Source organism: Malania oleifera, chromosome 1 (genome assembly GCF_029873635.1).
Source record: "Malania oleifera isolate guangnan ecotype guangnan chromosome 1, ASM2987363v1, whole genome shotgun sequence".
Classification (NCBI taxonomy): Eukaryota; Viridiplantae; Streptophyta; class Magnoliopsida; order Santalales; family Ximeniaceae; genus Malania; species Malania oleifera.
Genome location: NC_080417.1, coordinates 151,050,617 through 151,066,673, shown reverse-complemented (window position 1 = coordinate 151,066,673; position 16,057 = coordinate 151,050,617). Strand labels below are relative to the sequence as shown.

At 37.6% G+C, this 16,057-nt stretch overlaps 1 protein-coding gene across 2 annotated transcripts in view; it reads left to right on the top strand.

The window, feature by feature from the left end:
• LOC131160209 (protein ENHANCED DOWNY MILDEW 2) overlaps positions 1-16,057 on the top strand; it is a 56,352-nt gene that overhangs the window by 35,903 nt on the left and 4,392 nt on the right. For both annotated transcript variants that reach the window (XM_058115635.1, XM_058115626.1), the window contains one exon: positions 11,393-11,503. In XM_058115635.1, the coding sequence (XP_057971618.1) occupies positions 11,393-11,503 (111 nt within the window). The remainder of the gene's footprint in view (positions 1-11,392; positions 11,504-16,057) is intronic.

The following is a 16,057-nucleotide window of genomic DNA, read 5'->3' as shown; positions in this document are numbered from 1 at the left end:
CTACTTCGGAGGTTCGAAGAAGGGTTCCAACTGGTGTCGTGTTGACTTGAAGAGTTGTAGATGAATCTTGTTGGTACGAGTCGAACGAGGGCTAGGGCTCGTTCTGGATTTTTCTTTATTAATAGCTTAATAGCATCAAAACTTTCAAGGCACGACTCACGGCGCCCTGTGCATCAGTGCTCCTCAATGCGCCCCTCTGCGCCTTTTAAAGGTCGCCTCGCCTCACTAGTGATGAGGCGCTAGCTTCGTTGCGCCTCGCGCCTAGGAGGCGCGCTTTTGACTACTATGTCTAGGAACAATATCCAGGCTCCACGTGGGCCCCAAATTGAGGTTCTTCTCTTGGAGGCTTGACCTACCTCCACGTGGGCCCCATGACTGAGGTATTCCTCTCAAGGGAGGAATCAAATTGTCCCACCTAGTCTAGATTCTAAACTTTCCACTCACGAAGAAACTGAAACTAGGGCTACAAATGAGCTAAGCTAAGCTTCAGCATGCTAATGCTCGACTTGGTAGAGCTAGAGCTCAGCTCGGGTTCAAGCTCGCCTTGGTTCAAACTTAGAAAGTTGGGCTCAAGATTAAAAATATTGGCTTGGGCTTGAGCTTGGGTTTGGCTCATTTGCAGGCTCGAGTTTGGGCTCGAGCTCGGGCTGAAATTTTATAATCATTTAATAATAACAAAAAATCTACCTATTTCGTTTGGGTCAAAATTTGTCTTTCTCCTTGGGCAATTGGGCCAAAATTGAACACTAGGGATTAGGCCAACTCAATGAGCCTATTAACAAGCTCATTATCGAGTTCCTTAATGAGCCTAACAAACAAGCTCATTTGAGCTAGTTATCGAGCTGCTCATGAGCCATAAAGAGGCGAGCCCAATTGTGCTCACACTCAGCTCATTTACGAACCAAGCCTAAAAATTAGGCTTGGGACTCACTTATTTAGAGAATAAACGAGTCCGAATGAGCCCTTACCGAGCCAAGATCCCAAATTGCTCATGAGTGGCTTGGCTCATTTGCAGCCTAACCGAGGCCCCCACCACGTATGGAAGGGGTGGGCTGACATCTCAAAGGCACTTAAAAGAAGAGGAGCCGAGTAATAAAAAGTTAAGTTAAAAAAGAAAAATTCACTCTAGGTTTCTCTCACTCTCTCTTTTTCATGCCTTAACTAGAGAACTTTCAACTGACATAGGCATCAAAGAGATCCCCTGGAGGCCACTGGGACCTCCTAAAAGCCTACCTTTGATTTTGTAGATTTGAGGTGAAATGAATACTTCATCAATCTCGAATTAATTGACTTGTGGGGGCCACTTCTAGCTTTATTTTGGCTACAAGAGAAGCACTTCGGTTGTGGGACCCATTCTTAAAGTAGTCCTCATACAAGCTCATCATCCCGGGCCGGTGTTGGTGAGCTCCGTCGTCACTATCTTGAAGTTGAACCTTTGGGCAAAGCTCCAAGAGGAGCACCTCGGTCGTGGGGCTCACATGGAGGTGATACAAGGCTCCAAGAGGAAAGACTTTGGGAATGTGCTTTCTTTGCAGTATTTTGGGGGCTGTGAATGGAGCTTAATGTGTGTTTTTTTCCAGGTAAAAGTCATTGTATTTGCTGGTTTGGGAGAAGATACAGTATTTGGCTTCTCCTTGGTGTGTCGGGCAGGGGAATTTTAAGGTGGGGTGAGCTTTTATGATATTCAGTGCAATTCACGTTATTTGTTGGATTGTTAGTTTGTGGTGGTATTATTCATTCTTTTTAATTTTCAGGTTTTTTCCTCTGTTTTTTTGTCTGGATATTTCCGGACACTGCTAAGGAGATGTCTTATACTTTTGGTTGTACATTCTTAATCTGTTAATGATATTCTTCCTTTGCTATATGAAAAAAAAAAAAATGAAGGGTTTGTTTAGGCGTGGCAATCCATGTGTTGTTTCTGGATTTCAGAATGATTACAGAAAAGACTTGTTGTTTGCCAATTTCCTAAAAATAGCGTAAGGCTGTGTTTGGGAAATGTATTTTTGCGCTTGGATTTGGACTTGTGGTTTTGAAAGAAATTCAATACAATTTTATACTATGTCATAATCCCCACAACTCATATCTAAGATCCGAATTCCATGCTCCCAAGGTTCCCTCCATGATCAAAATGTATTCCTCAGGTTAAATACTTGTGTGATGTGCTTAGCTTCTAACTAGACAAATGAGCATTTGTTTCCTCATTGTCCAACGGCTAGGGATCTTTGGAGTAAGCTTTTCTCCTTTGCTGGTAAGATGTGGGTGACTTGTAATTTTTTAGACTACGTGGAGAAGAAGTGCTAGGATATTTAAACATCAATTTGTACCTTCTTATTTGTTAACCTTTCTTTTAGACTTTGGCTTTTGAGGATTTATGTTGTCTTTGAATGATTTGAAAAAAGATTGGAGGGTGTTTCTTCTTTATTCCTGTTTATCCTTCAAATTTTTTTTTGGAGGAGATCTTGTGCTTTAGCTTATATATATATATACGCGCGCGCGCGCGCACACACATACAAAACTAAGCAGAACATGTTTGTGGAGTCCTTGTGAATTGCCAAGAGAGCAACACCAAGTAAAGCAATAAAAATAATTTTTACTACTAACTAGTTAAAATCCTAGCATTTTGCTTCAATCATGGATACAAGGTAATCTCTAGCATGCACACTTCCAAAGAAGGGCGCCTACCAAAAGCCACATTTTTTTTTTTTGTGAAGAAAAATCCCCTCCAAAGAATAAGGGCACAAATGTTATATATGGTTCATGGAATAGATATTCCTAAGAATAAGATATAATGCAATTGGAAGTTTGGGGAATAGTGGTAATTGTTGTTTCTTGTTTACTCGTTATTGTTCTACTAATGTAGTGGGAAAGGAATATACCTCCCATGGTGAAATTTGGGAATACTTATTCTTTGTCTATTTTTCTTGTTATGAATTATTGTCATTTGCTTTATGGTGGTTACAAATGTTTTTATATAAACAGTCAAATTCTTCTGTTATAACCATTCTATTCCTAGGAATAGGCATTCCATGAACTCTTAAGGTAAGTCTCATCAAGAATATGGAACAATCTGTTCCACATATACCAAGAGAGAAAAGAACAGTGCAAGAAAGTGTGAGCATTGGGCATCTCTTTGGAAGACATGCAGCATGGTTGGCTCCCTTGCATTGATTTTGGTTTTGGGCCTAGCTTGTGAAACTTGTAATTATCTACTTTTGATGTGAAGGGATGACTTTATTCTCCCTGTTTTCTTTTCCATTTTACTCTTCTTGTACATTCTGCCGTCTCAAATAAAAAATTTTATTTGTTTATCAAAAAATAAATGTGAGCATCGGGATGAGGATGAGTGCAAAGATGGCTGCGATGCCTCCCCTTGCTGACACCTTCCTCCAAACTTGCAACCATGGAGGATCCTCTTTCGCTGTTTAATCTCATGCTGGAACTTCACTCAACCTCTCCTCTATAGTTCTTTGTCCCTTCACCCTCTCTGCTTTTTCCTGTTGAAAAACCTAAATTTCCTTTTCCCTCCTCCTCTCCCTCTGTTTCACCCTTTGCACCCTTCGACTCTTGCTCTCTGGAACCAAGGGGGACATCTCTCACTCTTCAGCCTTGGGCTATGGCTGATTGCATCAACTGGTGCTGGTTGAGAGAAAAACCTTCTAGCTAGCTATCGAAGACAAAAGCGGCGGTTGGTTATGCTGAAACAATTGGTTCAGATCGAAGGAAAATCCTTTGATCTACGATTAGACAAGGTTGGGGTGAGCTCGTATTTGCTGATGGATTGTCTTCTTTCAGTTGGATGCAAAGGGTATTTCAAACTATTTGAATGGGATTCACAAAGTATTGGATGTTGATTAGGTGGATGAAGGTAAGAAAATATTTGGAATTAGGGCTGGGGTGGAAGAAAAGAAATTGTCAGTGTTTATTCCTGGAGGCGCTAAAGTAATGGGTGGCATAGCTTCTCAAATGATATTTGCGAGATAGCAAAGGTTTTAACTGAGGATTCTGGGGGGTGTTGGTGCTGAGTTCTTCACACCAAAGATCATGGAGTCAGGTGGTGCTGGAAGGTAAACAGAGTGAAGGAGAGGGAAGAACTGTGTTGTCAGTGTAGAGGTGTGTTGCATCTGCATGAACCTGGTGTCATTGCTAATTGATTGGAGTTGATCAACTAGAATGTGAAAGAATCCAAGATTCTGGATGGCGGTGCAATCATCTCAGTGACGGCTAGTGTTGCTTTTTGGGAGGAGGCTGCGAAAATAATTGGACTGGGTTGTATGTTAATCATTTTGGACCTGGCCCAAGTCATTGAAAAAGGAGGTGTTTCTTTTTTCATTAAATTGGGCCAATTATTTGAACATGGAGAATGTTTGATTCTTTGAATCCAAAAGAAAACTCTCCTTGTATGGACATCCAGCAGAAGTGTTAAGATGGTATTCAGGCCATGTGTTTGGTAATTGCAATACAAGTACTTATGGGTTCAAGATAAAGGGCAGGTCCAAAATTTTGCTCCTGTATCTCAAATATGAGTATAGGGGAGGAGGACCCTAAACATCTGCTTATGGAATCCAAATCCGGCATCCAGTTCTCTGAGATTTGGGTTGGAATGACCAACAAGTTCAGAATTCTAGCAGCTGTGTATTTTTGAAACAAGATTGGGGTTTTAAAATTGTGTGTTTTGAAGGGTTTATTATAATGTTGTGTGGAAAAGATTAAAAAAAAAGCTGGGTTTGGGGATAAATCTGATGATCGACGTCTTAATCTGGACAGATTTGAGGGTAACAAGGTTTATGCTCGTAGGAGGTGGCTTGTATGGATGCTGAAATAAAGAAGGTTTTTGAAGGAAAGAGAGAAAAAATTCTGGTCAGTCAGTGCCAAAGTTATTGTGGAGAAATTTTAAAGGAGAGTTCAGTATTGTGGAAAACCCGAATGGTAAGAAGAAGGATGGATGTAGTAACGAGGTTAGTAATGGAAAGATAGCAAAGAAATAGAGGGATTTTTCAGATTCAGAGAGAGATGATATTAGTGAGTTTGATTGTGGTGCGGTGTTATTGGTCAAGATTCAAGAAAACAATATGGGTACAGTTCTAATTCCTGTAATGAAATAGGGGAATTAATCATGTCCATCCACCCCCATGGGAAGGCTTGGAGGGAGCTTTTACATTTGATAACAATGGGTTGGTGAACAAGTTACAATGCAGGGATGGAATTCTGCCTACATGCATGGTAGAGATTCCTAAGGAGGAGTTAGAAGCTCAAAATCTTTTATTTTTGTCTTATGAAAGGCGCTTCACATAGTTGGAGTCCAAACCATATTGTCCCCATTTCCAACCTAGAAGTGCATGAGTGTGAAGAAATTCTCACACCCTTTCTTGATTGACTTCCAAACACTTATCCCATCCATAGGATTGTCTGAGCTCTTTGGATGCCTACCCCTTGTGATCAAGGTCATACTTCAAAGAAATTATCTTTCTCCAATCTACATTTTAACTCTCTCTCATTCATGAATCTCCGAATCCACTCAACAAAAAGAGCCGTATCGAATGAGAGATTTGAGACCCAAGCCACCTCTTGGAATTAGTTGCCGAAAAGCATCCCATTGAATTAAATAGAACTTGAATACTTCTCCTATACTTTCCCAAAAGAAATATTTTCAATGTATTCCAATCTTTTGGCCACAGAGCAAGGAATAGGGATGAGGGGCATGAACTAAACTAGGAGGTTGGAGTGAGTTCTTTAGATGAAGTGAGTATTCCACCTTTATGAAGATAATTATGCTCCTAACCAGCCATTTCTCTTTCAACAATAGGTTCCTCAATCCTTTTTTTCCTTGAACTCCAAACCAGGAAGGTGAATGAATTAGTCAAAAGGAAAGCTTCACTGAAAATCATGGTATTATCCGCTAAGAGAAGCTGAGGAAGTTCAAGCTTCCTGCCTTTCCCGTTTACTATCAGCCCTTTAAAAGTCTTTCTAGTGCCTTTTTTGCAGCAAGAAGCTGAGAACCTCCGTGACAGTGATGATAGCAAGGAGGTAATCTCTTGGAAGAGTGGAAAATGCCTGAAGGGAAGCCATTAACAGGAATTGAGGAGTACAGCACGGTGATGATTGCTCAGTCCATTTGCAGCATAAGTTCCCAAAACCCTTTTTTTAAGGACGTATAAAAGAAAATCCCAAGCAACATGGTCAAAAGCTTTTTCCTTATCAAGTTCACATACAACTCCTCCATTTCCCACTCTAGAGTGACCATCCACAATTTCTGAAGCAATATGGGCATCATCCATGATTTGCTTCCCTTGAATGCCATTGCTGTCCTATGATTTTTGGGATTACTTTTTTTAGTCATGAGTGAGGTACAGTTCATGCTGTCAATAAATCTGCACGTAGAAGTGAACTCATTAATGTATTTGATAACATCGGCTTTAAGAATATCCCTATTTGCTTGGAAAAAAAAGCCATGGTGAAGCTGTCTGGCTTGGATCTTTATCACCATTAAAAATTTCAAGGCAGGGAGAATTACTTCCTAACTAAAAAGGATGTTTCGGCCACCTGGCTATAGAGGTCCAGATTGTGCCAAAATGTGTCCTCTCGACTTGTGGTATCCAAGTAGAAGGCACAGAGCGGAGTGTTTGATTGAACTTTCAAACATCTTTAATGGTCCCATCTTCATCTAAAGTTTCTCCATAAGGTGATGAGAATCGACAAGCACCATTAAATGATGAGAATCAACAAGCACCATTAAAAGGATCCATTGCATGTTCTAGTTGGGCTTATCACTAGAGAGAGATCCAAGAAGATCAAAGAAGCACTTCATGAGCTGATTCAAGATATTTGGGCTTATTTAAAAATAGTGCACTCTAAGCTTGGCCCAAAGAAAGATGAAGGCTTAATAAACTTAATCCAAGTTTTTGATGGAGTTGATCTTGCTTAAATGTTGTAATCTCCTTAATAATGGTGTGCTATTCAAAATGGGATTTGACTCTTTGACTTTTGTGTTATATTTAATTTGTAATCATGCAAGACAATTTGTTTGTTTGCATGTGCATGTCTTAGTAAGTTGTTGAGAGTTGTTGGGCCTCCGTTTGACTTTTGTGTTATATTTAATTTGTAATCTTGCAAGAAGTCTTAATAAGTTGTTGAGTGTGGTTGGAAGTTTTTAATGCTTTGTCTCCCAGGTTATGCCTATAAATAGCCTTCTCATTATAAGAACAAACATCATGGAATAGAATTCAAGAAAACATGAGGTTTTGTTTCTTCTTTTGGTTTTTCAGAGAACTTGTGAACTTATCAAGGATTCTTCATTATGGCATTCAAATTTTATACCTTCGGTTCGTGATTTAATTATAATTATTGGGTCAAGGTTTGTTACTTTATATTTTCGGTTCGCTTTTCATTTATAAATGTTGGGTTGGGGTTTTCTATCCAAAAATTTGAATTTTAACTTTCTTGGGCAAACATTCTAATATTGATTGTTGGGTTTCAACGCGTGTCGATTGAGGTTCGCATCATTTGGCAAACATTCCAATATTGATTGTTCGGTTTTAACACGTGTCGATTGAGGTTCGCATCATTTGGTATCAGAGCTTAGGTTCTAAAATCAGGTTTACTATCCTTTTATCTTTTGTTTCTTGTTATCATCCTATTTTGTTCCGTTTATGTTCATTATTCATTGTTCTTGTCTTGTAACGTATACCAAGTAGGAAAAAAAAAAAAAAAAGGCTTTAGGAAAGAAAGAAAGAAAAAAAGGAGACGTCAAAAAAAGAAAAGAAATAAATAAATAAAAAAAGTGATATTGAAGCAACAGATACTATCATTTGGTACTACTTATCCAAGTTAATTTTTTTTTTCTTGAATCATTACTTTTGTAGTTTCACTTTCCTAAAAAATCTGATTTTTTGTCTTCTTCCTTGATCCGTTGTTTCTATAATATTTTATTGCTGTCAATATTGGTTTAAAATACTGCTCGGATTCGAGGACGCATCCTTTTGAGGAGAGGGGAGATGATGAGAATCGACAAGCACCATTAAATGATGAGAATCAACAAGCACCATTAAAAGGATCCATTGCATGTTCTTGTTGGGCCTATCACTAGAAAGAGATCCAAGAAGATCAAAGAAGCACTTCATGAGCTGATTCAAAATATTTGGGCTTATTAAAAAATGGGGCACTCCAAACTTGGCCTAAAGAATGATGAAGGTTTAATAAACTTAATCCAAGTTTTTGATGGGGTTGATCTTGCTTAAATTTTGTAATCTCCTTAATAATGGTGTGCTATTAAAATATGGAATTTGATTCTTTGACTTTTGTGTTATATTTAATTTGTAATCATGCAAGACAACTTGTTTACTTGCATGTGCACGTCTTAATAAGTTGTTGAGAGTTGTTGGGCCTCTCTTTGACTTTTGTGTTATATTTAATTTGTAATCTTATAAGAAGTCTTAGTAAGTTGTTGAGTGTGGTTGGAAGTGTTTAATGCTTTGTCTCCCAGGTTGTGCCTATAAATAGCCTTCTCATTGTAAGAACAAACATCATGGAATAGAACACTGAATAAAAATGTGAGGTTTTGTTGCTTCTGTTGGTTCTTCAGAGAATTTGAGAACTTATCAAGAATTCTTCCTTGTGGCGTTCAAATTTTATACTTTTGGTTCGTGATTTAATTATAATCATTGGGTTGAGGTTTGTTATTTTATACCTTCGGTTCGTGATTTAATTATAATCATTGGGTCAAGGTTTGCTACATAAACCTTCGATTCGCGTTTCATTTATAAATGTTGGGTCGAGGTTTTCTATCCAAAATCCGAATTTTAGCTTTCTTGGGCAAGTATTCCAATATCGGTTGTTGGGTTTCAACGCATGTCGGTTGAGGTTTGCATCATTTGGCAAGTATTCCAATATTGTTCATTGGGTCGACATGCGACGCATGTTGATTGAGGTTTGCATCATAAGGCCTTCAATTTTTTTGTCTCCATGCAATTTTTTTCCATATTTTTTTATTTCGGGCAATTTTTTAGCAAGAGGATCCTAGGATTCCTAACTACCTCCCATAACTCTAGCTCCAACTCTTCAATGAGACTCTTATAACTTGCCATCCTATGGAAAACCTTTATATTAGTCCCCTTCTTTTGCCCTTTTTATTTATTTATTTATTTTATTGTATTTTTTATTTTTTTCAATCTTCAAAGAAAGATTCATCGAAAGGCATCAATGGATGCCAGCCTAGTACTAAATTTGTAACGCAGAGTGTTAAAAATCAATAATTACAAGAGAGGAAACCAAAAATAAACCATCATGCCATCTGGGAACATTAGCAATCCATTAATTATGTAGGGGCATACCCAATCCTTTAAAAGCTCTCATATTTCCTTTATGACAGCCCAAAAGATGGCAGCAAAAATGAGGGACCAGACAAAGATTCTTCCTCTCCTTGCCGAAACGGATAGCTTTCCAGGACCACAGCTCTCCTTTCACTGTTTCACTGTTTTGGCAGTAACCCAATGCAGCCTGATCAGAGAAGTGGCCAAGTCTCAAATGACTCTGGTCCAGGAGCAGTGTAAGAGGATCTGATCAATTGATTCATCACTTTACAAACATAAGAAACACTTGTGAACAGTAGGGAGTCTCCTTTTCTGCAGGATATCCACGGTGAGAATTTCCCCTAGAGTTGCCTCCAGTGAATTTCAAAGAATTTTTTATACAGTATTCCTGATGGGCGTCCAAGGAAGGTGGCTATTTTTTTCCCGGCTAAGTGAGTTACCCGCTATGTGATCTGTCTGTGAATCTACTGTTTTTATTCATGATACACTTCGGTTAATAGTGTCCTGCACTTGGATTTTGTACTAACTACAATAAAAATCTGTAAGATGGTCAAATTCCCAATCAAAGGCATTTCTAGTAAAGGGAATATTCCACAAAATCTATGGTCAGAAATTAGAAGATGATTACTGGTAAGGGCATCCTTGTTATGATCCAAACTGAATATGGAATTGAATTTAATGCTGAGGGGAGAATGTCGCACTAGATATCATGCCAAAAGAGAATATTATTGTCCTTCCCCACTTGGTTGCTAATGAGAGAGAAAATTATCCCAACCTTTCCTGTTGGATTTATGAAGTCTGAACTCCATAGGCTATTTCAACCATTATGCTGAAGACCATATTTTGAATATATGATTCCCCTCCAAAGATGATCCTTCTCCATCATGAATCTCTAAAGCCATTTCCCTAGGAAGGCTTCGTTGAAGGTAGAGCGAGATTTGATTCCTACGCCTCCATATCTGATTGGTTGTTTTACTGCCCCTCGTTTGACAAGATACTTGAATTCCACCCCCAAATTCCTCCAAAGGGATTTTTGTTAAATTCTTTCTAACCATTTAGAAACTGAGCAAGGGATAGGAAAGAGGGACATGTAATTAACCTGGGGATTTGTTAAGGTGATCTTAGTGAGGGTAAGTCTTCCACCTTTAGACGAGTGATTCCTCTTCCAGCTGGCTAACATCGTCTCAAATTTTTCAATGATGGGGTCTCAAAGTATGCCTTTGAGTTTAGCTCCAAGAGGGAGATCAGGGTAGGGGATTGGGAAGCCCCTATCTTGCACAGCCAAAAGGCCTGCAAGGAGAGGCCCCTTAAAGCTGCCCTCAACTTAGTTCACTTTTTTCCCGAGTGTACCTTCAAGCTTGAGACTGCTTAAAACCTAAAAAGAATGCATCTAAGTTTGAGGATTTGTTGAGTGTCTTTTTCACATGAAATGATGGGTGTTGTCCATGAAAAGAAGATGGGAATCATTTCCCTTCCTTTATTCCAATACTAAGACCTTTGAGGAGGTCTGGAAGCAATCTGCGGACGGAAGTAAGGATCTGGTGGTGCGATTAAAATTTAGAATGAGGCAGTGCTGAGAGTTATTGTCTCCCTTTTCTCATGCGTTTTTCATTTTTGATATCAAAGCAGTGATACTTAATAATGTTGTTTGTCATTTGTTTGCTTGATATTTCTTCTACTTAATGTGGCCACAGTGAGTGTGAGCCATGGCTTAATGCAACAGTGTTACACCCAAACCCTAAGGTTGTAGGTTCTCATGGGAACAGTCTCTCCTAGTATGGAAGTAAGGTTGCATACATCATGTTCTTTCTTGACGGCATACCTTGTATATCATGGGAGCCTCATTCCCTTGGCATAGCATCTTATACTTTTAATTTTGCCATTTTAAACTGTAATACCTTTTCCATATTTTTACAGCATCTCTGTTATCAAATGTCACCAAAGTTAGGTTTTTTTGCTGGGAATGTCAAAATGAAGCATTTGTGAATGCCCTTGTTCATGCAGTTTAATTTTGTTCAAAGTTTTTGACATCATGATTTCTACTTATGATTCTGACTAACTGCTTTATTATTGATCCCTGAAAACAGATAGTCGACTTCTGTTGTGGTGCTAATGATTTCAGTTGCTTAATAAAAAGTAAGCTTGAAGAGACAGGGAAGAAATGCGGATACAAAAACTATGATCTTCTTCAACCAAAGGTGAACCTTCTTAACTTTTAATTAATAAGCTACTAAGCATTTTTATGCGTCCAATCTTTACATGTGATTTCTTTTAGTTTTTTGTTACATATCACAATCTGTGGGCGTTGAAGTGTGTATCATAATTTAAGCTGTAGATGGAGTGTCATACATGGAATCTCTGCAAAATTTTAATTGGCTTTGCACCTGTGCATTTCTCAATTATAGTGCATGTTCTTATAACAAACTCTATATGTTGTAAGTTCTGCATTCAAATAAACATGCATGCTTTTTTAAATCTGATCTTCACATTGAATTATGTTCTCTCGAAAGCTATTTTAGCTTTTGCTAAAGATTCATTTTACAGATTGATATGTTTAGGTTTTAAATTTATTTTTTTCAAAAAGAAAGCAAATACATTTACAAATTTTTCTAAAGCTTTCTGGACAAAAACAAACTGCCTAGCAATGGCTAGCATTCCATTTTAACTTGGGGAAGTCTCTTTTCTTGATGGGTCACACCTTTTATTTTAACTTTAAAGATCCAATTTGGGTTTGCAATTTGCAATCTTCATGGGATCATTGAATTAGAATTGTGTGTACAATGCCCCATTTGGTGGGTAATTTATCTAATAACACATTAACAGTAATTTTAGAATTTGAAATACGAAAATATTCAATACCAAAACATAAATGCATAGAAATTATGACTACCAAGCACCAAGTTTCAAGCAAAACAACCATAGTTCAACCTAAGCACACAAGAGTTTAAGCTTCAAACGACAAAGGAAATGAAATTGCCAAGCCCAAGGCTGAAAAGCATTAACAACATAGTTCAATATCAAAATAAAAGAGTACAATAAAAATTCCAACATGGTTTTAAAACGCGGACCAGAGACCAACCCGGTGAAGCCATTGGGTCCGTTGGATTGGTCCAACCTGTGGGTTGAACCAGTGGTCTAACTAGTTATCATAATAATTATTTATCTATGTATGTGTATATATTTATATTACAAAAATAATAATATACCTATTCCTGTATAAATATGACAAACATATTGATTAAAATCACATATATTAGCACTAAAGCCAAAAATAATCACTAACAATAATCTAATAAATTTTGAACTATTCCTTAATTTCTATTAAATAATATTCTTTAAAATTTTTTTGCTGCATGTTATTTTTCTAGACAAAATAAATTTACACCTTATGGCCTCTCTTTTATGAATAATTAAAATTAATATCTTATAAAATAGTTTTATAAAATATCTTAATATCACATGAGAAAAGTGATAAATTAGGATTTAAAAAATAGGGAAACACTTAAATGGAGATTGAGGCATGGTGGGGTTCATGAGTGTGTTGTGGCTAACCAGTCGGTGCCTGCTGCTCCCATTTCCTATTTCCCATTTCCCATTGCCTTGATCTCTTCTTAAGCCTTACCCTTTCCTTCCCCAAACCTCCATCTCACTCTTCCTTTTTCCTTCTCCATAAAAGATATTAAGCCACCAAACCATCCACAATAGAGGAAACCCAATCTATACTCTCCTTGAAGCACCATCAATGACAGAAGAGGAGGTGGTGGTGATGGAGAAAGAGAAACAATTGCAAAAAAAGAGCCACCTTTCCTAGAGCAAAAAATCACCGAAGCACCACTCTAGTCTCTAGCTATAGAGAAGGTGGTGGAGATGGAGAAAGTGAGAAACCAATGGGAGAGAAAGAGTTGCCACTGCCGCCTATCCCAAGCCAAAGTCATGAAAAAGTGCTTCATCGTCCATGTCAAAGGATCATCTTGAAGCACACATTCATCGTCCTCATCAAAATCGCCATCCATCCTACCAATCCACCACTCATTACCATCATCAATGTCCTTTAGAAGGATAGGATGAGCGGTGTCACACTTTTTGTATTGATGCTTCAAAGTCCGATTATATTTCAAAAATGCCAAATCATTCAAGTGTTGCTGGGCTAGCCTATTTATTCTTGTGCTATGAAGCTGCAAGAAGTTTAAAGTAATATAGTAAACAATGATTCTAAAAAGTAGTAGACTAGTAGTGCATGTTCTTTTATCCACGACATCCTAGTGATTTGCATGTTGGAATATGCTCGTATTTCTTTCGCAGTTGGGAGCACTACACATGAGGCTAAGAATTTTCACAACAAACTTTTGTAATTTTGGAGTTGATAATCCAAAATAACACAAAGCTAAAAAGGATCAAAGGGAGTTAGCTAACTTGAAGTGTTCAGTGAATTAAGATGGAAAAGGATTGAAGTGGGGAATCCTTGGTTTATTTTTAATTTTTATATATTTTATTCATTTTCATTTTATTTTATTTTTATTTTCATTTTTAAAATTCTGTTTAGCGTGGATTCGTTGACCCCTTTTGTTGTAACTTATCTTTCTCATTCTAATATAGCTTCTTTAGAAAGGGGTTTTGGGAGAGCTGAGTTCTTGGATAAATGGTAGTCTGTCCAATGTTTTCTTTTCTGTTATAGTGAGTGTCAAACCTAAATCTCTGTTTAGTGCTTCGATGGGTGTTAGACAAGGGATTTTGGTCACCCTTTTTTTAATTTTTGTTACTGATTGATGTTTTAAGTAGAATGGTCGACAGGGTGGTGGATAAGGGTTTAATGAAAGGTTTGTAAGTGGGGAGGGCGGGGGTGGTTGTTTATCATCGTCAGTTTGCTTATGATATTATGTTCTTTCTAGGTGATCACAGTTCTTTTTTTTTTTTTAATGTCTCGAGTCTCCTTCATATTATTGAATTTCTAGGCTTAAAATTAACTTGGGTTAGATTGATATTGCTGCAATTAATCTAAGTGCCAATATAACTAGGGAGTTGACCACATTAGTGGGTTTTGGTAGTTTGGATTGGCTCGTCTTATCGGGAGTCCTTTTGGGTGGTAACCCTAGGTTGGCGGGGCTTTTGGGATCTAGTGGTGGGGAGCATATCTAAGCATTTAGATCGGTGAAAAGGCGCGTTAGTTTAATGGCGGGTTGCATTACACTGATTCAAGCTTGTCTTGCTAATGTCCTTTTGTATTACTTCTCTATTTTTAGGATTCCTGTGGGTATTGCTTGTGAGCTGGAGAAAAGTATAAGGGATTCCCCTTGGTTTGGAGTTGGGGGAAGAGGGATCATTTGGTTAGTTGGGATGTGATTGTAGTGTGAAGGTCTAAATTGGAAAAAGCGGGGGAAATGGGAGTGGGGTTTGGATCTTGAAAATTTGGTGTCTGAAAACATTGCCTGCTTGGCTAAATGGCTCGTCTGAAAGTTATTTTGGATTGCATGTGAATGATTGGAATACTAACTAATCATTTGGATGTTCTTCAGAGAGCGTGTGGAGGTCTCTCTCTCTCATAATTATCCCCTCTTCATTCCTCACACTAAGTTTGTTTTTGGGTAGTGGTTCTCAAATTCGTTTTTGGGAAGATGTTGGGTTGGTTAATGTTGCTTTGTCTGTTTCTTTTCCCCATATTTATTGTATGAGTTTAGGACATAGTGCTGTTATTCTTTCTTTTTTAGTTCAGATGGTCCTTCATTTTCTTGGGATTTCCTCTTTTGCATATCTCTTAATGATAAGGAGGTGGATGATCTTTTTTCTTTGTTGTTGATGCTGGATAATTGTTCTCTCTCCTTGGAGCAGATAGTTGTTCTTGGTCTTTCAATTCTTCGGGTTTTATTCTTGCATTTTTTTTGTGATTTTTGAACAGTACAATTTTTCCTTTCTACTCAAAATAATAATAATAATAATAATAATAATAATAATAATGGAAGGCTAAAATTCCCCCAAAAGTTAAGGCTTTTATTTGGTTGGTAGTGCTTAGTAGAGTCAACACCAATAATATGTTGTAGAGTAAGTGACCTTCAAAGGCTCTTTCTCCATGTGTGCGCTTTTTGTGCTTTAATATATCAAAAACAGCTTCTGATTTGTTTTTGTGCTGTGATTTTTCTTGAAAATGTGGAAGTAGCTTTTTGATTTGTTCGTAGAAAGTTGGGTAGCCTGAACTCAGTGGAGAATTTGTTGGTGTTCTCCTATTCTAACTTTTGTTGGAAGAAGGATGGTGTAGCATTATGGAGATGTGCGTTTTTTCAGTGGGTTTATGGTTGGAACCTAATGCGCATATTTTTTATGGGAGAAGCTGAATATTTCTTTATTATGGGATAACATTCATTACGTAGCTTTTCTTTGCTGTGTTGGGGTTCTTTAAAAGAGTGAGCTTCTCTTGCATACAATGGGATGAGCTATCTTTCTTGGTACAGTTGATGTTTATTCCTTTGCCTTTTCTACTTTTTTTTTTTTTTTCTATTTAGGAGGGTTTCTTATAATCCTTTTTTTTTTTTTTGGGTATTCTTTCTTCTTTAATGAAACCATCTTTTTTTTTTGTTAAAGAAAAAAGGTACAGTTACCAAAAAGAGTTGGCAGTCAGGCAAGGACATTCCAAAGAACAGTCGAAGCAGAAGAAAAACCTCTAAAGTTGGAAGACAAAATATCAAGTTAGGAGTGAACTCAAATTGGATAATGCAGAAAGGGTTAAAATTTTGAGACATATACACAAAATTAAATCGCAC